The following is a 27,888-nucleotide window of genomic DNA, read 5'->3' on the forward strand; positions in this document are numbered from 1 at the left end:
CCACTGTGGGAAGAGCAGAAGGTTCCAAGTTCCCTCCCTGGCAGCATCTCCAAGATAGGGCTGAGAGAGGTTCCTGCCTGCAACCTTGGAGAAGCTGCTGCCAGTCTGTGTAGACAATACTGAGCTAGATAGACCAATGGTCTGACTCAGTATATGGCAGCTTCCTATGCTGCTGGCCTTAGCACCATCATTGATTAAGTGCCATCAAGTCGGTGTTGACTCTTAGCAACCACATAGATAGATTCTCTCCAGGATGATCTGTCTTCCACTTGGCCTTTAAAGTCTCTCAGTGGTGCATTCATTGCTGTCATAATTGAGTCCATCCACCTTGCTGCTGGTCGTCCTCTGCTTCTCTTTCCTTCAACTTTCCCCAGCATTATGGACTTCTCAAGGGAGCTGGATCTTTGCATAATGTGTCCGAAATATGATAGTTTGAGCCTGGTCATTTGTGCCTCGAGTGAAAATTAGAGGTATACTGCTTTGATATATGGAGTTTCTATCTAGCCATTAGGGCTAAGAAGCCTTGTTAGATCTACCAATCCAAAGAATCAGACTGAGTCAGGCTCAATGTAGGGAAACAAGTTTTTATTATTATTATAATTATTAATATTACACTGTAAATATTTTTACATTTTTCTTCCTTTTTTTTAAAGTGTCTGGCTTCTAAGCATTTTTATCACAATGGCCAGTAGAAAAATAACCAAACTCTTAAAAACAAAGGCGCTCCTTGGCGCTTCCCACAAAGATAATGGTGAGGGTATGAGGGGGGCAATGTGGAACAGAAACAGTAGGATGAGGAAGTGATGTATTTAGAGAACAGCTCACAAAGAGACTCACGGTTCATTATGTACAGAGCAATTCGGTTTCAGTGGCTGTGCAGGTGCCCTGCTTGGGAGCGAACTCAGTTGGAAAAGCGAAACCCAGGCCTAGGAAACCTCTTATTGAGGACAATGACCAACACATCTCCTTTTCCGATGTGTTAAGAGCCTTGTTTGCTCCAGCCCGAAGCCGTTAAGCCCCAGTGCCCTTTCTAAACCGCTGTGGCACTCAGGGTTGTAGCTCCAGCCTCCATCCCTCCCATCTCTGGTAACAGAACCACGGCTCCTGCTCTAGCCCCTTGTGGGACAATGGCTTTGTTTTTTCAGTCTGACTCCAGAGCCAACTGAAGTCACAGGGTTGCAAGTAATTCACAAAGTCAAATGCAGCTTCCAGAGAAAAGTCAGGAGATGGGGTGGGAAGACTGTGAAAGAACTAGAAAAGGTCTCTTAACCTCAGTTCCCTCATCTCAGGGGAAGCTACTGACACATATGTCCTGTTATGTCAGGCCTGAACTGTTTGTGAGATGCTAATCCAAATGCAGCCCATTAGCACATACAAATAGACGCACAATAAACCTCTTGTTTTTGCTGCCTACCAGGCTGCCTGCCTGGAACTGCAAAAGCAGAGAGGATTGTCAAGCACTTGGACAGTCACAATACACAGCTGGTGAGCTGTATTTGGCTTGGTAGGTCACCAGTTGTTGTGCAGCCCTGTGTTAGTTGATGGCCCTGCCCCGATCCCCCTGCAGACACAAAGATCATTGCAATGAGGGGCAGGATTCGGAGCCTTCATTTTGTAACATCACCAGATAAGCTTCTTTCTCAACACACCCCATTTCACCTGAGGAGCTGCTGCCAGCTTGGAGATTGTCCTTGTGACAAAATTCAAAGTGCCTACCACTGGACATGGCATGGTGGCAAAGGGGAGCTGGTTTGGCTTCTTTAGCCCTAAGATCTGGCTGGAATTACCAATCTAAAGGAAGATGGCAGCAGCTCATTCAAAACAAATACCTTCTCTTAGATAACACAGTTTCCCATGATTGTTCATTGTAAGGCAGAGAGCTGGATTCACAAATAAGCGAGAAGATTGTCTTTCCAACATTCACCTCCCCCCACCCCGACACCTCACTCCACCCTTCTGATTGGTAGACTCCAATAGAAACAGAATCCAGAAGTTGTGGCTACTCCCCTCCAGTCCACTAGACCAGGGGTTCTCAACCTTGGGTCCCCAGATGTTGGTGGACTTCAACTCCCATAATCCCCAGCCATAATGGCCAAATGCCATTGTGGTTGGGGGTTATGGGAGTTGAAGTCCACCAACATCTGGGGACCCAAGTTTGAGAACCCCTGCACTAGACCCTCCCTTCCCATATTTTGATTCCCAGTGCCTTGAAGCTGTAACACATTATCAAGATCAATTGTATACAGAGCAGGTGGGGGTAGGGGTGAAGAAGGGGAATAATCTATTTGTCCTCTGAGTCTTGTTCATCAGGCTGTGGCATTGTCTTTTGTCCGAGACATTTGAGGCACTGGCATTATTGATGTTGGAGCCCATCGAGGCTTGGATTTGATAACAGAGACTCACCAAGTAAAATATTCAGAATCCAGCCCAGCCTTTGCTTTCCTACCATGGAGTCTGATCTAAAGAACTACTGAGCAGCTGATATTCACATGACGGGGGTGCAATACTCTGCTGCCATGGACAGCCACTGGAGCCACTCAGACCTTCTAACTTGGGGGGGGGGGGCTGTGTGCAAAATAAAGAGTGCTCCCTTCTCATTAGGACATTGTCCAGATCCTTATTTCGAGGCCAGGGCATGCTTCTGGCACCTCATTCTCCCAAAGAGCAGAGATCTGACAAGGGTCTTTTATTCAACACTTCATGAAGTGTAAGGAGAATCAAATGGGGGCCTGAACGTGGTGCATCTGCTGCATCCCCTAGATAAAAAGAGGCCCTGGTACCACTGGTCTGAGGGGAGAGGAAGAATGCCGCCTGCTATTCTTCTTGGGTGGTGCTAGTCCTGTCCAGAAGCAAACCACCTGATAAAGAGCTGGGAACTAGATTACAACAGCCAGCTTGGGTTACCTGAGAGAGTGCCTTGCCCCTTATGCCCTGATTCGGACCTTAAGATCTTCAGAGGGCCTGCTCTGAGTGCCCCTGCCAAACGAGGTGAGGCAGGTGGCTACTAGGGAGAGGGACTTTTTGGTGGTTGCACCCCGTTTATGGAACAGCCTCTCCAGTGAGGTTCGCCTGGCACCATCACTTTGTTCTTTTAGACACCAGGTGAAGACCTTTCTGTGCACTCAGGCTTTTTAAAATTGATTTAAAAAAAAAAAAACCAAGAAGTTTTTAAATTGGTTGATTGTGTGTTTGTTGTGATTTGATGTGTTTTATGTGTTTTTATTGGATGTTTTAATGCTGTGTTGTGAGCCGCCCACATAACAATTTGTTGTGGGGCAGCTAACTAATAAATATTATTATTATTAGTCTCTGGGCTGTTAAATTGCTGGTGAAAGGATACAGGTCACAGTCTATGTCCCCACAGAGAAGTTCCCTCAGCCCAAGAGTCTGTCCCTTTTATGTGTAAGAAAGGCATTCTGTTATTTTCTTCCCAGCCATAATACTTAGATTTCCCCTTTTTCAAAGTGCTTACTACATTTTCCTTCTAGCAGGAATCAGGGCCCAGGAAACCTGGCTTTTGGCCCTTGCTAACATAGACTTAGATACGCACATGTTTGTTAGGGTACATATAAGCAACTGGAGCCCACCATCTGTATCTATCCCTATTCTGGTTCTTTCTGGCCCGACACCCTCTGTACCAGGGTGGAAACAATATGCAAGTCTCTCATGCATTGTTTTCGGACTGGACAATGGATTTTGCTCCTAAATCTATGTCCCCACTAGGTCTTAGAGAGAACCCAGGATTCCTGGTATCTACCTATAGTGCAGTTAATCCACCTTTCTCCCTGGGCACAGAAGCTAGAAGTCCTGGCCTCAAGATCCCTTGCCCAATAGATCCCATTTTGTTTTGAGCAAAACAGGAGTTGCTGTACCTTTGAGCAGAGCACATACCCCTTAGTGTCCAGTTTAAATAAATCCCTCTTAAAGGGACAGCATTTAATAAATAATGACTAAACAAACACAGAGGGCCTGGTCAGGCCCAAACGAGGTCTCTCCATGGATTAAAAACATAATCTCTTTGGCCCATAGGCAGGGTCATGCATCCATCCATCCCACACTTTAAAATACTGGAGTGGGTGGGTTGTTCTTAAACTGTTTCAAAGGACTATTTCAATCCCAACTATTGTCCATTCCTTTGGTTCCCCATGTAATCTAAAATACCTCCCGGCAATGTACACAGAAGGGTTGCCCTGACTGGGAGGAAAGGAGGGCTCCCCGCTGCAAATACCTGGGACGCAATATAGATTTTTTGAAAAAGGAAAGAAAAGGAAGGGGAGAGAAACACGCCCCTCCTCAAACAGGTGCTGTGCCCTTTCAGAGAGGCCCCACCCTCTTGGTCCATGTTTGAGTACAGTGTGCAAGGCCACCAATAGGGCTGGTTGTCATCCAGAGGTGGTGGTCAGTCTGGCCTCCAGGGAATCAGAGTACAGTGTTCTCGGTGCAGCTGCCACCCAGTGATGAGCGGAATGCCTGCAGCTGGGAGACCCCGTGTAGATGGACGCAGGCTGCTGCTACCACCAGCACGTGGAAGATCTGGTGGGAGTGGAACTGGAGGGAGAGGAAAAGAGAAGATTTGAACCCAGGACTTCAGACGTCACAGGCCGCCGCACTATGCACACTGGGGCTGCAATGTGGAGCGGCACTCTTAAATTCACCAGTGAAGCATCCATGGCTTCTGCCATCCATTTCTGCCCTCTACCTTTTACTGGCCTCCCTCTCCCACCAGGTATGCCACCCAAGAGCTGGTCAGCAGGTGGTGCGACAAAAATCATGTGAACTCCCTGCTAGGTATGTGGACAGAGGGTGAGATGACACGAGGAGCACAGAAGCTTGCAGCAGTGTGCAGGCAGGAGTATGATTGTGCTTGGCTTGGATCTTGCGCAAAAGCTTTGAATATCCCACCCTTTATTGCCACCACTTTATTATAAGTGGACTCAGCATGGACACTAGAACAGGAACAGAAGGCAGAACAGCAGATCTTTGGGTGATTTAAAATAGCTTGGCAAAGATTTCCAACCCCAATAGTTTAACAATAGCAAATAAAACTGCAAATTTTAATATATCTATCTATCTATCTATCTATCTATCTATCTATCTATCTATCTATCTATCTTCAATGGCTGGTTTATGCTAACAGCTTCTCTCCCAACCTCTGTGTTATCAGCCACAACTCACACATCATCAGCCACAATGGCCAGAGGCCATTAGCTTTAAGTTAACTGATATGCTCATGTGAAAAGTAGCCGAGTGTCTTCCCTTCACTTCCCAGGAGCAGAGATAATCCAAATCTCAAAACTAAGCTTGCATGGGATTCTGGCTCACAAGCCCAGCTCACGGTTTAACTCCACAAAGGCAAATTACTTTCCCCCATATTTTATTACAACGGTGTTTTGTAATGTGAAACAATTATTTTGCTGCTGCTTTTATGTTGCTTTTATGCTGGTTTTACTGCATGTTGCCACTGCTTTTATATTGGTATTGCTTCAGTATTTTTGATACCGTATGCTATTGTTTATTCCTTGTAAGCCACCTTGTGCTTGTTTTGACATGGAAGGGAGGGTAGAAATGATTTACATCATTTATTTATTTACTTACTTACTTACTTACAGTCAGACAGGTGTTATTGACTGGTTTGTTTTATCCAGACATCGAGTCCTTCCCAAGGACCTGGGATGGCTGAATTTTATGGTCAATGTTGTTGCTGTTATTATTATAGAGATCATCACAGAATATAGGTTGTTCCCAGTAAAGTAGTAGTAGTTGTTGTTAAAGATATCTAGGTACTGCTTTTCAACAACAACAAAAAAGGGTCTCAAAGTAGTTTACACAGCAAAAGGTATGGGGAAATTGTGCCCTGTCCCCAAGGGGCTCACAATCTACCACAACAAAAACAACATAACAGAAAGGAAACACCGGGAAGCAACAGCCATTGGAGAGATGCTATGCTGGGATGACTAAGGACAGCTGGTCTCCCCCTGCTAAGTGTAAGAGTGCCATCACTTCAAAAGGTGTTTCTTTGCCCAGTTAGCAGGGAACCCAGTTAATTTAAAAATTGCCACAATACATACCCATATGTCACACTTGCCCGGGAAGAAGCGTTCAGGGATGCGGGCAGCATATAGGGCAACCCCCAGGATGTAGAGGACAGCCATAAGGAACAGCCACCCAATCTGTCCCACTGTGGTGGCCTTGATGAAGCCTTCGGTGATCATGAAATGGAGAGTGGGCACCAGTCCGCTCAGCCCTAGGCCTAGAAACACCCCTGCCCCAAAAAGAAAGGGAGGTCACTGCTTGCATGAGCACTTCTTAAGGCTTAATGTAAATCAGGTCCCAGTCCCAGAACTGGAGTTTGGTGCCAATAATCAAGTCAAGAGCATCTCTTAGTATGTGCGAAGTGTCTTCTCATAAGCGAGTAACCACAACAGGGCCAGGGACAAGTAAAGGCTAGAGGCATCCACAGCCCAAACCACCAACGTTCAGCTGAGGGCTGCCATTGGCCAAGATGCTCTATGGCTAGGGTCATGGCCCTCTGCATGAACTCTGTGCAGAAGTGTGCCTTGCATCAACAGCAATGAGAACGGCAACCAGTTCTGTTTAATACTGGAAGTGCCAATTGTTACGAACGAGCCGGCCATCAGGACCAGGCTCAGCCAAGAACCAAGCCTGCTTCTGTGCCAGCCTACCCTGCCAGAGACTCTCTGGGCAGGAATAGGCTGAATTCTTAAGTGAACCAAGGGAACTCTGGGAACTGACAACTAAGAGAGGTTCTGTCTGGAGCCACTGAGAGAGATTGCTTTTTCTGCTTGTATCTCCTAAGGAAATGTATTCCACTGAAATGTTAAACCATTGCCTATCAGTCTCTTTGAGGAATGTTTGTTATGCTAGGCCTGAATGCCTTAATTGGCCTTAACCTTTTTATTATGCTTATCTTGCAACCTAGTATTGATAAACTGCAAGGTATATATATTTTAGCTCTTGAAGTACCCTAATCTCCTCCCCCTCCCAAATTTCACACTTTTATTTCCTGTGAGGCTCTCAGTGTTTGCAAAACTGCAATTAGCAAGAGCCAGTTTGTTTAGCATCTGAAATTGCCCTCTTGGGGACAGGCAGAGACATTGCTTTCCTGATGAGGAATTGTGAGAAAACAATCACTTGTAATCGCCTGCTCATCCTGGAGCCAAACAACTGTTTTGATATGTGAACTGAAATATGTCTTTATGACCGGACCTATTGACACATATGTGGCACCTAAGACCATTTAGAGTCATCAGTGACGGATATGTGCTTTGGACCTTTATGTTCTGATCAGACGGTTTTGACTGTATAAGAATGGCGTCTTCAGCTTGCTTTGGGGATTCAACCCCATTACATGCACACTGGCTTAGCTGATTACCCAGTCAGCTAAAGTCCAAAAAAGACTTCGCTTTGCTGGTGAATGTTCCTGCAGAGCAACATTCGGGACAGAGCCAATGTCTGCAGCCCGCATTCCGGACCTGATCTGGGACCTGCCTTCCTTCTGCAGCTAATGCTTCGCTCTCCAGTAGTGGACTCCAGCATCTGCCTCTCCCGTCCAAGCGGCTCCAAGCACTCGGTAATGATTAACCTCCACCCCTCCCTCTCTTCAGCCTCCATCTTCCTCTGCCTTGCCCTCCCTCTTCCCCACCAGTGGTCTGCGCTCCCATCTCTCTCAACCCCCCTCCCCACAATTGCATTATTAGGAATTGCTAGACCTTAAGACTGTGTGCGCACACTTGCGCACACTTATTCTGCCATGCCTTTCTTTAGATGAATAAAACAACCCCTTTTTCATAAAGTCGTTGTCTGTGCTTCTTCGCTCCCCTGCCAGGAGCTACTGTCGCTCACGTAGGAACTTGAGAGCCCCTAGAGGGAAGTGTTGCTAAATTCCTTTTCACTCCGGTGTAGCTCCTGAGCATACACAGAGTGCAAAAGAGAATTGGCGCACGACATATTTGGCATCACGGGCAGTTCACGTGAGAGCATGGTGTTCTGGCGGAGGTGCAGAAAGACAAAGCAAACCAAAGGCTCCCCTTGGAAGCCCGAATACATTAGCGGCCTTCTAGGAAAAGAGAGAGAGGGGAGAGGGGAAGAAACTCTTGAGGACACAGGCGAAGCCCCCTTTAAAAACTGGGGTCAGATGAAAAGTGATCTGCAGAATTTGGAAGAAGCCTCTCTTTGAGCCGTATTGTGAGTCCCAATCCCCAAGCAGAAAACAACGAAGGGCCGCTCTGACGTTTTTGCTGAGAGTCTTTTTGCATGGTTCTCAGGAACGACAGCAGAGTTTACAGATCAAAAATACGAGTTTGACCGAGAAAAATGAAGAATTAGTGGCAGAGTTACAGAGTGAGAGATTATTGTTGGAAGCAAAAACAGCAGAGCTAGAGAGATTGGTGGACCGGGCGGTTGAGAAGGCTAGCTAACATTCAGGAACATAGAGAGTGAGTAGCATCCCCGAAGCTTGCACTCGCAAGCTGCAGACTTCTGGGTACAAATGGGCCATTTGCTGGTTCAGATCCAAAGCGGGAGGGGGGGAGACGATATTTCTCACGAGGACATGGCTATCCCTGGCTTGCAGAAATTAGTAAAAGATTTGACTCTAAAGAGAGCAGCTCAGCCAAAAGGTGCTGCATGCAACTGTGGCCGAGAAATTAACCATGTAAAGACCCAGCTGCAGGAGAAAGCCTCGCAAATTGCCAGCATCACAAGGGAGAGCCCCAACTACATTATGGAAAGCAGAAGTCAGATAGAGAGACTAGCTTGGACCCCTGACAAGCTTCGAAATATTGCCAATGGCCTTTTGCCTTGGTACCACTTGCTCCTTGGGTTATGGCCAGATGACGAGCCCACCAGTTATGATGACCTGGTAGCCAAAGTCCAGAGAGTAGTTACACAGAAGGGACATCCACCACCCTCTCAATAGTCAGCAGCCCCCAAACATAAGGTAGCCGCAGTCACAACCCACAGTCACTTATAGCAACAGGACAGGTACCCCCTGGGGACAACAGTCAGGACAAGCAGCCAAACCAACAGAAAGAGGTTTTCTGTGGATAGAACAAGTAAAGCATGGGGAAGATATGAAGAAGTGGGTGATGGGCAGCCCACTGACTTGCCGAGAAAGAGTTGGGCAGCTAAACAGAGGAGGCAGAACAGAAGAGTGCCAGTGTCCTACAGGCAGTTAGGGAGGTAACAGGGAGATTCGAGATTTTAATGGTACTTTAGGAACATAGGAAGCTGCCCTATACTGAGTCAGACCATTGGTCTATCTAGCTCAGTATTGTCTTCACAGCCTGGCAGTGGCTTCTCCAAGGTTGCAGGCAGGAATCCCTCTCAGCCCTATCTTGGAGATGCTGCCAGGGAGGGAACTGGGAACCTTCTGCTCTTCCCAGAGCAGCTCCATCCCCTGAGGGGAATCTCTTGCAGTGCTCACACATCAAGTCTCCCATTCAGTTGCAACCAGGGCAGACCCTGCTTAGCTATGGGGACAAGTCATGCTTGCTACCACAAGACCAGCTCTCCTCTCCTTTGGACCTCAGGTCACTATAGCAAGAACAATTAGGCATGGGAAGAAGGATAATGGTTAAGAGAACTTACTGTAAGGAAGAGGAGCAGAGCAAAAAGAGAAAAACAGTTTCACAGACGCAGCCCAAGTTGGAAGAGCACCCATGCTGAGAGCATATAGCTTCTCCAGTAGGTGAAAGTTGTCTGATCTCAGAAGCAGGGGTCTTATCTTTTAATTGTTTGCCTTAAGAAAGGCTCTAGGTTTCTTTTTTCTTTTCTTTTTTACTTGGGAGTTTACATGTGGCATAAAGGTTGTGGTTGTGCTAATTTAGAAAGGGCTCAAGAGGGCTCTTGAGTTTTCTTTTATCTGCAGGGAAGCCTGAGAAATCTAAAGAAAAGCGAGAGAAGAGTACTGGAATTTGCAAGAAAGGGTTAACGGTTGAGATAGAGAAGATGGATGAGATAGGGAAAAGACCAAGCCCTTCTTTGAGGCTCCCAGAGATACTCTACTCCTCCACAGAGATATAATTATCTAATTCCCCTTTTCTTACACACACTCTCTCTCTCTCTCTCTCTCTCCTCTTTCATTTTTGGTGAACCAAGGCTCTAACCAAACTCACGGAAATTGATTTGGGTTTACAGAAGATTTTGATAGAATATGATGCAATCAAGAAAAAGTATGAGGTTTAGAGATATACAATATACTATGTTGTTGTTTTTTTATGTTAAGAAATATAACCACCACTATCTACTAAGATTAGGAATTGCTACTGTTTGTTTAACTTTGCTTTAACCGATACTGTGTTGCACGTGTGAAACAAGAAATCCCCAAACTGAGATTACTATTAGAACTCCAGAGGCGGGATCAGCCCTCTTAAGGAAATGTATCCCACTGAAATGCTAAACCATTGCCTATAGCTCTCTTTGAGGAATCTTTGTTATGCTAGGCCTGAATGCCTGGATTGCCTTACTCTTTGTAGCAATGCATCCTTTTTATTATGCTTATCTTGTAACCTAGTATTATAAATTGTTAAGGTATATGTTTCAGATGTTAGCTCTTGAAGTACCCTAATCTCCTTCTCCCCACCCCCCATATTTCACACTTGTCTTTCCTGTGAGGCTCTTGTGGTGAAACCACAATTAGCAAGAGACAGCAATCTGAGCTAGTTTGTAAAGAATTGTGAGAAAACAATCACTTGTAATTGCTTGTTCATCCTTGAGTCAAAGAACTGTTTTGATATGTGAAATACGTCTTTATGACCGGAGCTAGTGACACATATGTGGCACCTAGGATGATCTAGAGTAATCAATGACAGATATGTACTTTGGATCTAAGAACTTTATGTTCTGATCAAATGGTTTTGACTGTATATGAGTGGCCAAGCTACAAGACATCTTCAGCTTGCTTTTGGGATTCAACCCCATTATATGCTCACTGATTTAGCTAATTACCCAGTCAGCTAAAGTCCAACAAAGACTTCGCTTTGCTGATGAATGTTCCTGTGGCCCACATTCCGGACCTGATCGGAGACCTGTCTACCATTTGTGGCCAACACTTCACTCTCCAGCAACAGACTCTAGCATCTACCTATCCCATCCAAGCCACTCCAAGAACTCTGCAATGATTAATCTCCACGCCTCCCTCTCCACGCCTCCTTCGAATGCCCCAGGCTCCATCTTCCTCTGCCTTCCCCTCCCTCTTCCTCTACCCCCTCAGCTAGTCTGAGCTCCCCCCTCTTCTCCCCTCTTCCCTACAATGTTAGGAGTTAATAAGAATTGCTAGACCTTAAGACGATGTGCACACACTTGCCAACCATTACTATTCTTATTCTGTCATGCCTTTATTTAGAGGAATAAAACCTATTTTCTTCACACACACCCCCGCCAGGAACTACTGTGGCTCATGTAGGAGAGCCCCTAGAGGGCAGTGTTGCCAAACTCCTCTTCACTCCGGTGTAGCTCCTGAGCATACACAGAGTGCAAAAGTGAATTGGCACACAACATAATAAGGACTGTATTGGGATTGTGTCCTCTTGGTCCAGACCCCAAACAGCTGAGATGAAAGGGAAAGGACTTTTAGGTTAAAGGGTGAGATTGCCAGGCAAGCTTTACATTGCATCAATATGCTGCACACTTCCTCTATCTCATCACCCCACCCCCGTCGTTTACAACAGGCTAGCAAGGTGGGCTAGAACATCGATTCTAAACTCAAGTCTCCCCTGTGGAAAGAGGTAAATGTTCCTCTCTGTGGAGGTTACAAAGAGACACAGTGAACAACAACAACAAAACCCCCAGCCCAGATACAATTCAGACTCTTGCATAATGTAATAACCAAAGCTGCTCTCCTTAAATCACATCTTTTGTGAAGTCCGTCATACTGGGACTGCCTTTTGGCAACTACAGTAACACTACTGTGAGTGCAAAGCTTTAAGAGCACCCAGCATTGTTTATACAGTGCTTTTTGAGCAGACAACAAGCTTCACAGTCTTGATCTCAAAAGCTCCCTCTGCCTCCTCCCTCACCCTCACCCCTTACCACAACCCTGTCGGGTAGGCCACGTTGCAGATGGATGTTGGGTGGGGTTAAAGCTTGGAAAGCAGTGGCTTGTCTAGGGGCTACCTGCTGAGCTCAAGGCCAAGGCAAGAACTGAACCAGGGGCAGTCTGGCTCACACCTCAAACCTTTAGATGTGAGGCTGCATCAGCTCTCACACACACAATATTGGAGCCTAGTGTTAGCTTTTAGTATAGTAGTAACCTAAGGTGAGTAGGAAGGGCAACCTACACATTAGCAACAATCATCATGACCATCATACACCATTACCTGCCCGGACTGCCCGGTACTGTGGAGTGGCAAAGTGGTCCCATTGCGACACCATGATGGCGGTGATGCCCAGCACACAAATGATGATGAGGTAGATGAGTTGGGGTTGCGGCGAGCAGTAGAAGGAGTAATACAGCCAAGGGACAAAACTGCCCATGGTGAGGAGGGCGATTCCAGAGTAATCCAGTCTGCACAGAGACACATAACACAAAGCAGGGTTGGGTGGTCAGTAGAACCAGATGCAGGGCAGGGTTCGACAGGCTGGCTTGACTTTCAACTACATTAATTAAAGCTACAGAGTTTTACAGGTCTGATATTCCAAACAGTTATTTTGCTGGTTTTCCCTCAGCATGCACAACTTGAAGGGGGGTAGTGACAGGGAGGCAAATTGAGGCAATGCCTTCATTTGCACCCCCTATATAGTACTGATGACAAAAATAAAAGACAGGGGACAACTCAAGGCATATTAGGAGGATAGGAAGCTGCCATATACTGAGTCAGACCATAGGTCCATCTAGCTCAGTATTGTCTCCACAGACTGGCAGCAGCTTCTTCAAGGTTGCAGGCAGGAATCTCTCTCAGCCCTGTCTTGGAGACGTTGCCAGGGAGGGAACTTGGAATCTAGATGCTCTTCTCCAGAGTGGCTCCATCACCCGAGGGCAATATCTTACAGTGCTCACACTTCTAGTCTCCCTTTCATAGGGAACCAGGGCAGACTCTGCTTAGCTAAGGGGACAAGTCATGCTTGCTACCAGAAGACCAGCTCTCTTCCCTTAATATTGGGTGTCTGCATCAAAGGGTTTTTACTGTACAACACAGTACAAGGAAGAATAATTACATGTAACTGTAAAATGAAGTGGGAAGATTTTTGGAGAAATAGAATTAATCCATGAGCCCAAAATTAGAGCAGGAAAACAAACAGGAAGATGACTACAGAAAGTCAGGAAATGCAGAGATAAGATAGGAACTGGACCGATTCATATTAATAGGTGTTAACACCAAGCTTGATGGATGTGGGAAGAGTTGACAAACCTAGCTAGGGAGGTTTGGATGTCCAGGCCGTATTTCTAAAAGCTGAGGTTCTAAGTTACTGAAATGTTAAGAATTTGAGGACTGAAATAAAATTTCATTCAGGGAGGCAGAATTTTCATTTTGGGAGGCATTGCCTCTGTTTGCCTGCCTGTCGCTACACCCCTGCCTCTATTACAGCCTTCTCACAAGATATTCAGTGGCTTTCAGAATGCTGAATCCAGTTCATAATTTGCCATTCTGCAATTTTAGTTATTAATTCAAAGTACCTGCAGCAAGGATGTGGCCAGAGGCAGAGGCTGGGGACGGACAAGATACATATACGTTTCAGAAAGATCAAGATCAAGTGGCAGAGGCATCCATTGCCTGTGGCAAGCACACTCACCCTATCATCTCTGCTCACAGATTTTGCAGGGTTTTGGAGCACTGACAGAAATAACTATGGGAGAAGGGGCATGAAGTGCAGAAACCAGGGAACTGTCAAGTGCTTGGCAGCTCTTCCTCCCTGGCTGCTGGGCTGTGTTTGGCTTGGTAAGTATCTTTCTTTTCTTTTCTTTTCTTTCTTTCTCACAATATACTTTTATTTAATTTTTTGTAACAAATTTTTTTTTGTTACAAACAAACAAATGCAGAATACAGAGCATTCCACTCACAAAGTTATATAATTGCAGTAATGTGTCAGTAGGGGATCTAGCAGCTAAGTATTACCAAATGAATTAACCAATATATCATTTGCTGTACGTGAGCCATCAAAACAAAGGAAGACTATAGTCTCAAAGAGTATGAACATCTCTGACACTTCCTTTCCCAACACATTCCACCAAAAAGAATTTTGACTAGAAGGTGGTCTTGGGCAATCCTACACATTGTGTTCATGCTTAATGAAGGCACACCACATATTAAGTTGTGTTATTTTTTCTGCTAATGCAATTGCCCATATTTTAGCATCCATTCAGTGTCCCCCCATGTTACCAGTCCTCCAGCACAGAGCAATTACCATTCTAGCTGCTGCCAAAAGCAATCTTATTAGATCTTGAGATGTGAAACTAAATGGTCCTAAATTGACAGGAGAGCTAATTGGGGGTCTGGAGAGAGATTTTGTCCATGGGTGCAGCTAGATAATTTTGGACCCTGGACCAAATGAGCTTACCCCCCCCTTCCCCCACAAAATAAACATTCTCTCTGTATATATACATTTCACCAAAAACCCACAGGTCTGGGCCAGAGTGCATGGTTGGTGGGGAGGCTATACATCCCTCAAATGATCCATACATCTTTATCATTCACCACAAACCCACAGATCTGAGCCAGAGTGCTACACAAGCCTCAATGGATTCACACAGGTTCTTGATCATTCACAAACTAACTGAGACACAACATGTGTCCCTTGCTTCACAGTTCAAACACAAAACCAACTTGGACATATAGTACATTCATAAGGAAAATAAGTTAAAACTACAGCACATGTCCCTTGCTTCACAGTTCTCATGCAGACCTTTTGGATCACAAACCATCTTCAGCACAGTGCATTTGTTTACAAAGTTTGTATATTCAGATGTAACAGTCAGTTTCACTTTAATTAGGTGTGAAATACTCTATGGATAGAGAGAACTCTTCTTGGCAGCTTTACTGCAGTAGGGAAAACAATTAAAAATCACAGGATTGACCAATTTCCTTAAAATAAACATACACAGAGTCCTGCCATCTTGGGCTACATGTGTGCCCAATTTCAAAATTCTAAGCCCAGCCATTCTGGAAATGTAAAGGGCTGGGCAAAATGGGGGGCATGTTGCACTTTTTTTTTTTTAAGGCAAAGGGCAGAATACTTCACATGGGAGTGGACTGATGATCTAAGGGGTGACTTCAGTTCCAGTTCTTGTAATTTTCTGCTATGAAACAAGTTACTTATAGGACTTTTTTTTACATTCAAAAAATCATTAAAAATCAACAAATTGACCCATCTGCTTCAAAATCAATACACAGAGTCTTCCCAACTTGTTCTACATCTGTGCCCAATTTCAGAGCTCTAGATCAAGCAATTCTGTCAATATAAAAAAGGGTGAAATTGAGGGGGGTTACTCTTTTTTATGAAGGCGGTGGCAGATTCCTCCATGTGGGGTGAAATGATGGTCCAAGGGGGGGAGCTTCAGTTTCATATTTTTTTGTAATTTTCTGCCATGAAACAAGCTACTTACAGGCCTTTTTTGAATTTTATTTACTCTTTTTGATTTTTAAAAATTCATTAAAATCATTAAAAATCAACCGTTTGACCAATCTGCTTAAAAATCAATACACAGAGTCTGGCTAACCTGTCCTACATCTTTGCCAAATTTCAGAGCTACAAGCTAAGCCATTCCAGAAATATAAAGGGGGCCCTCTTTTCCCTTGGGGGAAATCATGGGGCCCTCTAAGAGAATGGACACACAAACTTGGGCCCCCAGATCTGGGTCTAATGGTGCCCCTGATTTTGTCTCATAATGACTGCCACTTACTGAAAGACATCCTCCCAATATATTGTGAGCACTGGGCATTCCCACCACATATGATAGTAGAATCCCTGGCTATTGGCTGCTGTGGCTGAGAATTATGGGAGTTGTAGTCCAAAAACAGCTGGGGGGCCTAAGTTGAGCAGGCCTGTGGTAGTAGAATCCCTTCAACCTACACCCTCTCCAACATTTAGGGCTGTTGGATTTATCTATATTGTGTAACCTCTGAGGGGATAAACACCATCTGAAAGCTATTTTAAGTGTGTCTTCTCTTAATTGAGATGACACAGATCTTCATGGTGGCTTAGACCACATTTTACTCCCGGCCTCTGGTAATATTTCTTGTTTTAAATCAGTTCCCCATATTATTTTAACTCCATCTGTGAAACTTAGAGATTTTGGAAGGAAGCCCAGAGGCTAAAGGCTGATCTTTACTTGCAAGCATTTCAGAGGCTGTCAAAGGCCTTGTGGCTTGTTCTCAGATGGTTGGTTTTTGTGCTAAAGATCTGGAATAACTGGAACAGTTGTATTGGAAGGTCTCCTAACCTGTCCTTTATTTCCTCTCCTGGTAATGCTTTTCCTTTATTGTAAAGGTCTTTCATTCTAGTGAACTGATATTTGGACCATTTCTTAAAGTTGTCAGTTTTTCCTGGCTTTATAAATTGTGGATGGGAAGTGAATGGTGATAATGGTATTATGTTCACTTTCAGCTCCCCAAAACATTTGCTGTTCCCCAGCTAGAGAAAAATAGGCCACTGATGCTCCAAACATCCATGTAGGTGGAGAATTTTGATAGGGCAAAAAAGCTTATTCCCAACCTCATCTCTTTGCCATGCCCTAGGGGAGGAGGGCCTGTAGCTCAGTGGCAGAGCTCCTGCTTTGCCTACAGAAGATCCCAGGTCCTTAGCATCTCCGAGCAGGGCTGAAAAATACCTCCATCTGAAACCCTGATTGCCCCAGCCAGTAGGTATAGCAAATATACTGAACTAGGTGGAGCAATGGTCTGACTCAGTAGAAAACAGCTTTATATGCTCATATAGTTTGTGGGTAGATGCATGCTGATGGGAAGCTTACTTACTTGGAAAAGGTGCGGGACACCTTTTCAGAGTGGCAGTAGACAGTATGGAAGAGCCAGGAGAAACAGAGGCAAAGAATGGCTCCCAAGAAGAACATGCCAAAGACAACACGTTCCTGGACGGGAGCAACATATTTCATGTTGGGACTGATCATGTATCCAATGCCCAAGACCAGGAAGAAAAGGAATCCTGGAGAGAGAGAAAGAGAGAAGAGATATGTGATGAAAGCTGCCTCTCACTTTCTGTATGTGTATTTCTTGGACACACTTATTCAAATGTCAGATGGAGCAGGTTTCTTGCACCTGTCACAACTAGGTAAGGACCATGGCTGGCCCCAAACCAAGGCTTTGAGCATGTGATATCTAGGCCAGGATCCCTGAGGTCAGTTGCTAGACCTGGGTGCTTGAATAGGAAAACCTGGAGTGCAGCACAGGTTTTTCTGCACAAAACAAGTGCAACACATACTGCTCTGTTGACCAGGCAAGGGCAGAAGACAGTTCAGGGCAGTATAGGCAGCTTGCATGGGGTATCGGCATTCAAGAGCTGATGCCTAAGCTACTCCAGAAAACTCTCAAGGAGTCAAGGTGGAGCATAATTGCACCCACCTCACCACAAAACCTTGTAATGGCAGTTTGGGCCACTTCCACAATTTTCCAAATTCTCCTTCAGTTCTCAATTCACTCACAGGGCAGGGAAAAGATGCTGCATTTGAGGAGCAAACACAATTCCCCCCTCCCCCAACCATACATACAACAAGAGAGAAGGAGCAAGAGAGCAGCAATATAGCTCAAGCAACCTCAGCTCCTAGAATTTATACCAGGCCTGGCCAATCCAGAGGCTTCATACTGCTGGCCAGTCAGAATGGCTGATGCTGCACACACCCTTCTTCTCTGCCTGAAGAAGCTTTGAACAATTCAGTTCCAAGGGTAGCTTGGCAAGCTATATGCCAGTCAGGCAAAGAGGTTCTTAGTTCAAACCTAGTTCACTGGACTCCAATATGACTGCAAAAAAAAGTGAGATTGTTGTAAGGCGTCACTGAATTCTGCATACTGGATTGCTTTTAAATGATGTTTTTAGCAGCCTTGTCAATGTATTGCATGCCGCTCTCACTCGATTTGATAGACTTTTATGTGCAACTGTTTTGGTTACTGCCAAAATTCTGTTGGCTGGGCACTAGAACATTTCTGTATTTCCATCTGTTTCTGAATGGCGATAACATGATTCAAAGACAGAATGCATGACATGTATCAGATAACTGTTGGCAAGTGATTTCATTTCCCATTCTCACAATGTGGGGGTGCTCCCAAGTCTTCCTGCTGAGAGGTATTGGATGGAGAGCCCAATCACTCCTCCATCACTCACTGCACAGTTCTCCATCCTGCAGCATGAGGGGGAGTGCAAATGCACAATCCTCCTTAGAGGAGCATTTGGGAGAGAGTAAAAGGAGTTGTTCTGATCCCCAATTATTTTCCTGCAAGGGTAGGCAATGTCTGTCTTTTATTTTTCTGCAAGGGTCTCTACTTGTAATAGAGAGCCTGACCCAGCTTAATTTATGTATCCCAGTTTCTGTATCCCAGGGGCAGTGTGTGTGTGCGTGCACGTGTTTGCACACAGAAGGATCTGCACACAGAAGGAGCAAATTGCATTTCTTGGTGCAGGGGAGCTTTGTCCCACATCTTAGATTTCTGAAAGAGAAATAACAATCTGTTTCACATTCATGCTCTCATCTTAAACGTATTTCCTCTGATAGAAGGTCCTGTTGATTCTGATGGGTTAACTTTCAAGTAGGTATGTTTGGTGTGGCAGCCTTATCTTAATTTCCAGTTTGTGAGTCAGCTCTGGGACCAACAGTGCGGGGAGTGGAGGAATTTTGTCTGGGGAGGTATTCCTCCCCTGATTCCTTCTCTGGTGCCATCTGTTGTTCTGCAGGCAGATGCTGAAACTTACTATCTATATCTGAATGACCGTCTTCCCTGGAACACTCTTCGCCCCCAGATTCATTCAGCCCCTTCCCTGGCTGCTTTTAAGGCCTTTCTTAAGACCCACCTGTTTTGCCCTTCAATAATTTTTTTAAAAAATCGTTCTTGTTGGTATTTCTGTTGTCCACCGCCTTGAGTCTTTGGAGGAGGCAGTATTATAAGAAGTTACAATAAATAAATGCCTATTTAAAACAATTCACACCATATTTTATACCCATTTTTGTGTTGAAAATAATTTTTAAACACCTGTTTAACAAATAGGAAGGTGCCTACATCTTGGAACAGTTTAGATGGTGTGATGCATGGAGAGACAAGGAAGCTAAAGACAGGAAAGCTAATCCAGACAATTTACCTTCTTTCTCTTGCTCCTCCTTTGCCTCCCCTCCCCACACTATATGGCGCAATGCAATACAATGCAACACCCTGTGACTGACCAAGCAGATGTGTCCAGATGTTGCCAGTCTCCGTGTGGAGGCGAAAGATGCTGCGGAAACAGGCCCGAAATGAAGGCATGGGCGGCCGATGCCCATGCAGGAGGAAGTCATTGTCCTTTAGCCAGTCAGGCAACACATCATAAGGCATGACACACCAACGGCCCTCCCAAACCTACAGTGTGAGAAAAGAAGGGCTAGATGAGATTGAGAAAAGCTCTGCACACACAGTTCCAAGCAGCTTGGTAGACTCTTGTGCCACGCTCCGGCCAAGACGTTCCTGGTTCAAACCTTGGAGTCTCTGACCCAAAAGGACTGCAAAAAAGTGATCCCCCAAAGTGGATCCCAGCTCATTGGTTCTTGAGATTGCAGTTTCCTTCCCTGTGCTCGAACAAAGTTGATGCTGACCATGGCCTGAAACATTTGGACCTTAATGCAAAAAAGAAACAGGCATAGACAACTGCCTTATTACCAAAGTCAAACCACTGGTCTATCTAGCCCAGTACACCGACTGCCAGTCGTTCCACAGAGTCTCAGGTGGAGAACTTCTCCAATCCCCATCTGGTACTATCAGGGTTTGAACACTGGACCTTCTGTATGCAAAGCATGTTCTCAGCCACTGAGCTGCAACTCTATTTGCCTGCTCATTGTTATGAGAGCTGGTCAAGAAAATATGTATTTATTTTGTTGAATGTAAGAAGAGTGAAGTATGCCTCTCATTTTAAGGCCAGCAAGTGGGGGCGGGGGGGGGGGGCATGCTTCAGGAATTAAAAGTTTGGGAAAGCTCCTCAAACTACACCTCAAACAATGTAAAATGTAATAAATAAATACCATAAACATAAATGAGTTTTAAAATTGTTGATACAATAGCCCTCACAGTGAAACAAACTGCTACTACATAGCCATCTTGGATCCTCCCCCTCACAGTGAACCTGGGAGTTGTAGTTTTCTAGGAATGTTAAGATTTCTCTGGAAGACTAGCCCCTTCACAGAACACCAGTTCCCAAAGTTCTTGGAATAAACCAAGACAGCAACATTCTCTCTGTCAACTGCAACTCCAAAGCTACTGGGGAGCTGTCTTGCCATGAGGCATGAAGAGAAAAGAGCTGGGGGAGCTAACCACCATCTCTCCTGCTTTTCCTGCTGAGATGGCCTCTCCTCTCAACTGCCACCCTAAGGCAACTGAGGAGCCAACCAGGGGCGTAGCTAGGGGAATGGGGGCCTGTGTTCACCTGTCTCTCTGGAGGCCCCCCAGAGTGAGGGAGAGAATGAAGAAAATAGGGATTAGTGGAGCTGGAGGGCCCTCAGGAGCTGGGGCCCCGAGTTCTTAAAACTCTTTCGCTCAATTATAGCGACACCCCTGGAGCCTAGGGATGTGCACGAACCAGTTCTCAGGTCATGTTGGAGGCCTGCAAACCAGTTCACTTGTCCAGTGGTCCGACGAACCGTCGGTGGGGCGGGGGGTGTTGCTTTATGGGTGGGGGGGTTGTACTTACCCCTCCCACCGCTTTTCCCCCTCCGGCGCTCCAGTTTTTGGCAAATCTTCGGGGTGGCAGTTTTCCGCCGCCCCGCGTGTCATGCACGTCATTGTGTCATGCGCGGTGCACGCACACATCACGTCGATGGCATGTGCGGTGGTGGGAGCATGCGCCCGTGTTACTTCCAGATTTGGCCGACAACAAGGGGGCAGGGGCGGCAGGTAGGAACGCTGCTGCCCTGAAGAATTTGCCGAAAACTGGAGCGCTGGAGGGGGGAAAGCGGCGGGAGGGGTAAGTACAACCCCCCCGCCCTTAAAGCAACACACACACCCTGACGTCAGACCGCGCCTCCGCAGTCCATGCACATCACTACTGGAGCCATCTTATCCTGAAGGGAGAAGAGAGGAAGCAGGGAAAGCCTGGTGAGTTACCCACCCAGCTCCTGGAGATTTCCCAAACAGCGATTTACTCCTGCTTCACTATGTGTAGGGTAAGGGGGAGTTCATATTATGGAAGGCTTTATGGCAACTTCAATACAGTACCAGCAAGGTGATGTCCATACAGCCACAGCTTTTTTTCATGATGGTTCATGACGATTGGCCCTTAATATGTAATATGTGTGTTTTTAAAGTTACACTTTTTGGAGAGTGTGGAAAACGGCAGTGCCAGTGCCGGACTCTGGCATTTTTGCTGAGCAGTATGGAGACGAGACCCCTGAGATAAAGCGTGAGATGGAGGTGCAGCTACCTGTGTTGGAGTGACTTAGCTCAGCAGCCACCCCACCCCTCAATTCCACTTTGAGTTGCTTCCTGTGCCCTGCAGTCAATTTCTAGTGGAGACCTCCATACAAAGAATTACATGTTTTTTCTCCCAGTGCTCTTGCACACAGGCACCATTGCAAAATGAAGAGAACAAGAGAGAAATCCTTTTGAACCAGCGTGGGTGTGCAAGGATATCTTTTTAAACCAAAACGTCTATGAGGAGAAAGAGAGAAAAATTCAGAAGGCAGTAATGGCTCGGCAAAGAGCTCTGAAATTTGGCACACAGGTAGTGGCGTCAGATTTTCTATGTGTTTAATTTCCTAGATTCTAGGCATTTAATTTCAAGTAAATTGGTCCAGCAATTGATTTTTAATTTTTTTTTTAAAAAAAAATCAAGCTGAAAACACACTAACACTGAGAATCATAGCAAAAAATGTCACATCCATGAATCACTTAATTTAACTCTGGCTTCCCCACCAGCCTAATAATTCATAGCCTTTGGGTTTATGTTCTAGAGCAGGGCTGGAGCTCTTTAGCCCTCCAGCTGTCATTGGACTACAATTCCCATCATCCCTGACTACTGGCCACTGTGACTGGGAATGAAGGGAGTTGTAGCCCAACCACAATTGGAGGGCCAAAGTTGTGCAGCCCTAGAGACTGCATGTCTTCCCTAATATTGGTGGTAGAAAGCAGAGTAGCCCCTCCCTACCCCTTCCATTACATGGGAGGCCAACTGGCACTGGAGGCACATTAGTGAAGTAAAACAGGGCTACCTCCAGCTTTAAGGGGCAGAGGCGGTGGGGGCAGGCGGTCCTGAGTCACTAGGCCTAGTGAAAGGAAGTGGAGGCACAACCAGTGAGAGATATAAGACTGAGGCACATTTGCCAAGAACATCCCCAGAGTCCCCTACAAAGCAGGAGTGGCTGGGGCTTTCCCTGGACCACGGTACAACACCCATCACGTCCATCACTCCTAGCTGCAATGAGTTTTAGTCAAACAGCAGCTGGAGAGCCTCAGGATGGCCACTTCTATCCTAGATGGTTATACTTGCCAGATCTGTTGTAATGCAAGCTGTGGAGTCTTAGGATAAAGTATCATAAGCCTGTGGACAAGAACCCTTTGGCATAAGGGTTCAATTTGAAACAAAAGCAGCTCTTTCCCATACCGGGAGTCGAACCCGGGCCGCCTGGGTGAAAACCAGGAATCCTAACCGCTAGACCATATGGGAGAGATGCATTGCTAAGCTTTTCACCGCTTGGGTCAATATCAAAATAGAAAAGGACAGCTCATGCCTGCCACCTCCCAGAGGAAGATGAAATTGCATCATTAAAAAGAGGGCTTGCTTTCATTTGGAGCGTAACATTTTCTGGCTTACATAGGAACATAGGACTCTGCCATATACTGAATCAGACCATTGGTCCATCCAGCTCAGTATTGTCTACACACAGACTGGCAGCGGCTTCTGCAAGATTGCAGGCAGGAATCTCTCTCAGCCCTATCTTGGAGATGTTGCCATGGAGGGAACTTGGAACCTTCTGCTCTTCCCAGATGGCTCCATCCCCTGAGGGGGAATATCTTACAGTGCTCACACATCAAGTCTCCCATTCATATACAACCAGAGCGGATCCTGCTTAGCTCTAGATAAGAACACAGTTAGTCTAATTCCAAACACTGTTTAGATTGTGAGCCCTTTTGGGACCGGGTGGCCATCCTCAAAGAAATTAAGTTCTTCCCATTTGGGGGTAACAATAACCTTGTGAGGTAAGCTAGGCTAAGAGAGGATGACAGGCCTAAAGTCACCTTACGAATTTCATTGAGGGGGATTTGAACTCAGCTCTCCTAGTTCCAAATTTAGCACCCTAGCCATAATGGCTCTCAATGAGGACTACCAAGTCACTTCTCCAGATCTTACCTCAGGGCCAATGACATGCCATTGACAATCATGTTTGTTGCTCACAATTCTGCCTCACTGAAGTGCTGGGGGTGGGGAAGGGGAGATGGTTTTGATTTTTACATCAAAAGGGGCACACATCTGAAGGGAGCTAAAGCTTTCCTCCGTCCCCAACCAATGTGCACACGCTCACACGTTTTTTGATGTCCACTCAATCAATTTTAAATCCTGCTCAGGTTGAATCAGGAAGGTCCCACTCTGAATGCATGTGGGCACACACTGCCTTGGGACTGCCGCCCAGAACAAAACTCATTCCACACAGAGATGAAAAAAATGGGAGAGAACACTGTTCCCAACTTTCTTTCTCATCCTCTGTCAGGACACTTTCCCCCAGCCCACCTCTATCAAAAGTGAGCCAGGAGAAAAGTGAAACGCATCAGGAGGTTAAGACTGGGGGTGGGGGCAGGGAAGGCTCAGTTGCCCTCACCCATTTGCCCCTTCTGATATAAAAACCAGACTGCCCCCCCCCGCCCCCATTTTATATGTGAGCAGCAGAGCTGGCCTCCTAATGAGGAATGGTGAGGCAGCCATCTTAGGTGAAAGATTGGCAGCAGTGGCAGGAGGTGCCCTCCACTAGGCCCTTCAGCACTCTTGCCCAGTGATACGGCAGCTGCACTCCTCCTCCTGTTCAGTCAGAGCAAAGACAGTGTGGATGAATGCAGAGGGGAAATGCTTCAGCTCACCACTCTACTTTCATTCATATTTCCTTCTACTCCTTTTCCTGACTTCAGACATTTGAAAACCTAGGGAGCAGGAAGAGGAGAAGCTGTGAGGGTGGCAATGCTGCTGCACCCCCAGGTAAGTGAAGGAGAGGGGTGTCTCTGTCATGAGGTGGTGGTGGTGGTGTTGATGGTGGTGGGTGGAAGAGCACTGCTAGAGCTGGAGAAGAGTGGCTATTGTGGGGGGATTGTGCAGGGAAAAGCGGTGGGTTGTGTGCTGTGGAGGATTGTGCAGGGGAAAGTGGTACACGCCATGCACTGCGGGGGCTAGCTGTGTGTTCTACACACCACAAGTGGTGGTAGTGGGGGGTAGAGTAGTGCATGCCATGTCCGGAATGCCAAAGGATTGGGGGCGGCGCCTTGCCCTGCCATGTAGCCTTAGGCATCGGGGAGCCTTGGGCCGGACCTGGTGACAATGAAAATACCTGAATAAAAAAATGTGGCAACCCCCATCATGTCTGCTTTGGCCCTCCATCACAGACTCAGTTGGTGGTCTTAGGGAAGCCATTGTCATCGCACAGGTAATCTGGGGAATAACCATACTGACCTACTTTACAGGGCTGTTGTAAGGATTACTATGAAGCATTTGAACACATGAAATGTGCTATACAAAACTGAAAGATGGGGAATAATATCCCAAATTAATAGACGTTATTTCTGAAGTGATAACTGTCAACTCTCAGTGAGGGTGACATCAACTTCTCAGCACTGCCATGGATGTCTCACTTGCCTTAATGTAGCCATACTCCTTTTCCAAATCTTCTGAGATAGCATATTTTGCCTTTTCTGTTCCTCCATACTCCCTGCTCGTGGTCCCTCTCAGGCGCAGGCCTGTGAGGGACCTAAACAGGGAAAATAGTTGTATGCCAGGAGAGTAGGGCCACTGATTGTCCAGTATTACTTCTTTTTCTATCCTTGGTTCCATGTGAAATGGCCCATTGGCCTTTCCTCTCTGTGAACGAGCCCTAGAGCTAGGGTATTTCATGGTGGACAGGTGATCCTCTTCCTCAAAGTAAATTGTCACAGGGTTCTGGGTGTTTCGTCCCTCCCTCCCTCCATCTCTCCCTCCCTCCCTCTCTCTCAGCTTGTGTGACTGTGAGCCTTTCCCTGCCTAGCGAGGCTGGTGGAAGGAGGAGAGGACAGCAGGCAGCCCTGAGGTCATAATGTCAGTCACTTGGGCACTGTTGTGACATTCCAGTTTGACTTAGCATTGATTGAGCTGGAGCTCACAAAAGAAGATGGCATTAGGGCAGGGCTGGCAGTGAGACAACAGCGGTGGAGGAAGAAACTAAAGAAGCCTAGAGCAGCAAAAAGGATCCCTAGGAATGCTTAATTTGTCCATGGCTCATTGGGATTTCTCAATTTTTTTACTCAGCTGTCCACTTCACCCACCTTCAAGACAAATTCTTCCATCTTCTCCATGGCATGATGGGCCTGAAGTGGCAGCATCAGGACCCGGACAGGATCTGTGCCATCTGCATTCTCCTCTAACTCTGGTTCGTCTGACTCCCAGCCTGTGGGCTCAATCCCCATATCAACACCATCCTGCAAGAGACCACACAAGAGAATGAAGTTCTACAGAGAGTATTGAGACAAGTAGGGTCTAGAACGAAGCAGGACTTTCCCCCCTCTATGACATACAGTTCCATAGATGAGTGTCAATGAAAGGGATGCAGGGACTGTACATGCATGAGGGAATAAAAGTGGGTCAGAAAATAGGTATGAATATGATAGTGAAGCTCTACTGATTCTGTCAAGACCAACTATAGTCATATGGAGGTATTTCTCTCCTGTTTTGGAACTAGTTTGGCCACCCCAAATGACATCCAGTCCCATTGCTCTTCCTCCTACTTGCCCTCCAGCAGTAGTATCAAAAACCTCATAATGGTCAGATCAGACCAAGGTCCATCCAACTCTGGATATCCAAACATCTCTGGAAGCTCAAAATCAGGGCATGAAGTTGTTATAACATTCCTCTTTTCTCTGCATCCCCTGCAACTGGAATTCAGAAGTATGCTACATCTGAACATGAAGGTTCCTTTTAGTTATCATATCTAGTGACCACAGATTTGTCCTCCAGAGTATGTCTAGTCCCTTTTTAAAGATCAAAGCTGAAGTCTGCTAAAGAGCAGTAGCCTTGAAATGGCAGATAATTTTAAAAGGAGGCAGACCCATATGAGTAACTTTGGGCCTTAACTCCCTAGAAGCCTTCAACTTTGACTTTAAAAGGGACTAGACAAACTTGTGGAGGACTATCAGTGGCCAGCTCAAAGGAACTTCCAATTTTCAGAGACAGTGTAGCAGTTGCTGTGGACAAAGAACGGGAGATGGTTACATCACAGCTAAAGAGATTGGAGACTTGACAGGTAATCTTTTCTGCACTCACCTGGCCAGTGTCCTCTTGCAGCAAAGGTCTCCTTTCAGCCAGGGCCTCCTCCCCCCGGTACCCTGCGCACCACGCAGCCCGCTCTTTCAGGGGCTCCATCATGGTGGGGGGGGAGGGGGTCACAGAGTGGAGGCCTCTTCACAGGCAGAGGCTCAGTCCCCTCTGCATGCCACAAGCCCCATGGTCCCCACTGTCTCTGTGGGAAAGCAGAGGGGGGTAAGGAGTGCAGAGGGATGAATCCCTAAATCCGTTTTCCCTCACAACCTTGTGAACTGCCAATTGGCCCGCCACCCCAAAACATCCACCAAATCCTTCCTACATTTCCCATAACCCCATTATCTGGTAACAACTTCCCATCTCTCCTTCACAACCCCACCACTCCCCCAACTATACACCTGTTCTTTACCTCCCCTCAGTATCCACCCAGGCACTTCCATAACACCCTGTCTTTACCCCAGACCCAAGACATTCCTGGCCAACATTTTCCCAATCTCTAATCCTCTGCTTTTATTCCTACAACTATTCATATACTTTCCTTGTTCTTCTTAGTTTTTCTATTCCCCATCCCATTTTTGACACACACTTCTCCACCAAATCATGGGTCACTCCTTGTAATGCATGTAATCACACAGGAAGCCAGTTGTCTGTGGTGTTCTCATGAAATTTTGCCCAGCTCCTGCTCCTCTGGGTTTCTGATTGGGTGCAGATGTGTGATAAAAGCTGCACCCTCACATGGTTGGCTTCCGGCATGGTTACACACATAACATGGCATGTTTACAAGCGGTGACCAAAGGGTAAATGGTTGTCTGTAGTCATGCTCTGAGTCCTCTGCAGCTATTCCTCTTCCCAGCACCGTTCTCATAACATCATAACACCAAACTCTTCACCCCCAGCATAATCCCTAGATATTCCCAGCCTCTATCCTTCCCCAGTAGCATCCCTGACAATGCCCCTAGATCTCCCTCAGTCACATCCTTGAGACCCTGCCCCACATATATATGCCCCTAGCCCCCCCCTTCCCAAGCTCCGCATCTCCATCACCTTTCCTTCCATTCTTACTCTCCCAGCCCCTCCATTATCCCCTCACCCAAGAGCCCTAGCAGCAGCATCAGGACCCAGGTCCCCCTTAAAGCCCCGCCTCCCTCTGTGATAAGCCTTGGTTCCTGCCTATCAGATTGGGCTCACTTCCTGCCACAAGCCGAGCATCCCTCGCTGCTGGGATTGGTCGAGCCTTAAAAATCCGACAGAGATAAC

The 27,888-nt window shown here is 46.3% G+C and overlaps 1 protein-coding gene, 1 long non-coding RNA gene and 1 other non-coding gene across 10 annotated transcripts; 1 reads left to right on the forward strand and 2 right to left on the reverse strand.

Moving 5' to 3' along the window:
• Window positions 1-564: 564 nt before the first annotated feature.
• On the reverse strand, window positions 565-27,842 carry LOC128346039 (adiponectin receptor protein 1-like). 8 transcript variants are annotated; one of them, XM_053298881.1, is made up of 8 exons: window positions 27,820-27,842; window positions 26,635-26,830; window positions 25,641-25,793; window positions 19,343-19,514; window positions 16,932-17,118; window positions 12,339-12,526; window positions 6,069-6,262; window positions 565-4,548 (listed from the first exon to the last, which is right to left on the reverse strand). In XM_053298881.1, exons 2-8 carry the CDS (start codon window positions 26,734-26,736, stop codon window positions 4,420-4,422), a joined length of 1,125 nt encoding a protein of 374 aa, XP_053154856.1. In that variant the 5' UTR covers window positions 26,737-26,830; window positions 27,820-27,842; the 3' UTR covers window positions 565-4,419. The 8 variants fall into 8 exon arrangements, with proteins under 8 accessions (XP_053154856.1, XP_053154853.1, XP_053154854.1 ...); XM_053298878.1 differs by having other exon boundaries at window positions 27,722-27,825; XM_053298879.1 differs by lacking the exon at window positions 27,820-27,842 and adding an exon at window positions 27,676-27,769.
• On the forward strand, window positions 21,128-25,752 carry LOC128346040 (uncharacterized). The gene is made up of 4 exons (XR_008316751.1): window positions 21,128-21,239; window positions 21,692-21,864; window positions 24,261-24,327; window positions 25,624-25,752. It is a non-coding gene; the product is annotated as an uncharacterized LOC128346040 (long non-coding RNA).
• TRNAE-UUC (transfer RNA glutamic acid (anticodon UUC)) lies at window positions 22,735-22,806 on the reverse strand. The gene has a single exon. It is a non-coding gene; the product is annotated as a tRNA-Glu (tRNA).
• Window positions 27,843-27,888: the final 46 nt, after the last annotated feature.

Source organism: Hemicordylus capensis, chromosome 2 (assembly GCF_027244095.1).
Source record: "Hemicordylus capensis ecotype Gifberg chromosome 2, rHemCap1.1.pri, whole genome shotgun sequence".
In the NCBI taxonomy this organism is placed as follows: Eukaryota; Metazoa; Chordata; class Lepidosauria; order Squamata; family Cordylidae; genus Hemicordylus; species Hemicordylus capensis.

Coding starts and splice junctions, on each gene's coding strand:
- LOC128346039 (XM_053298881.1), bottom strand. CDS start 26,736: ATGATGGAGCCCCTGAAAGAGCGGGCTGCGTGGTGCGCAGGGTACCGG. Junction 19,515..25,640: donor TGGAAGAATTTGTCTTGAAG/GTGGGTGAAGTG, acceptor CTCACACTGTAG/GTTTGGGAGGGCCGTTGGTG. Junction 12,527..16,931: donor GTGTCCCGCACCTTTTCCAA/GTAAGTAAGCTT, acceptor GTCTCTGTGCAG/ACTGGATTACTCTGGAATCG.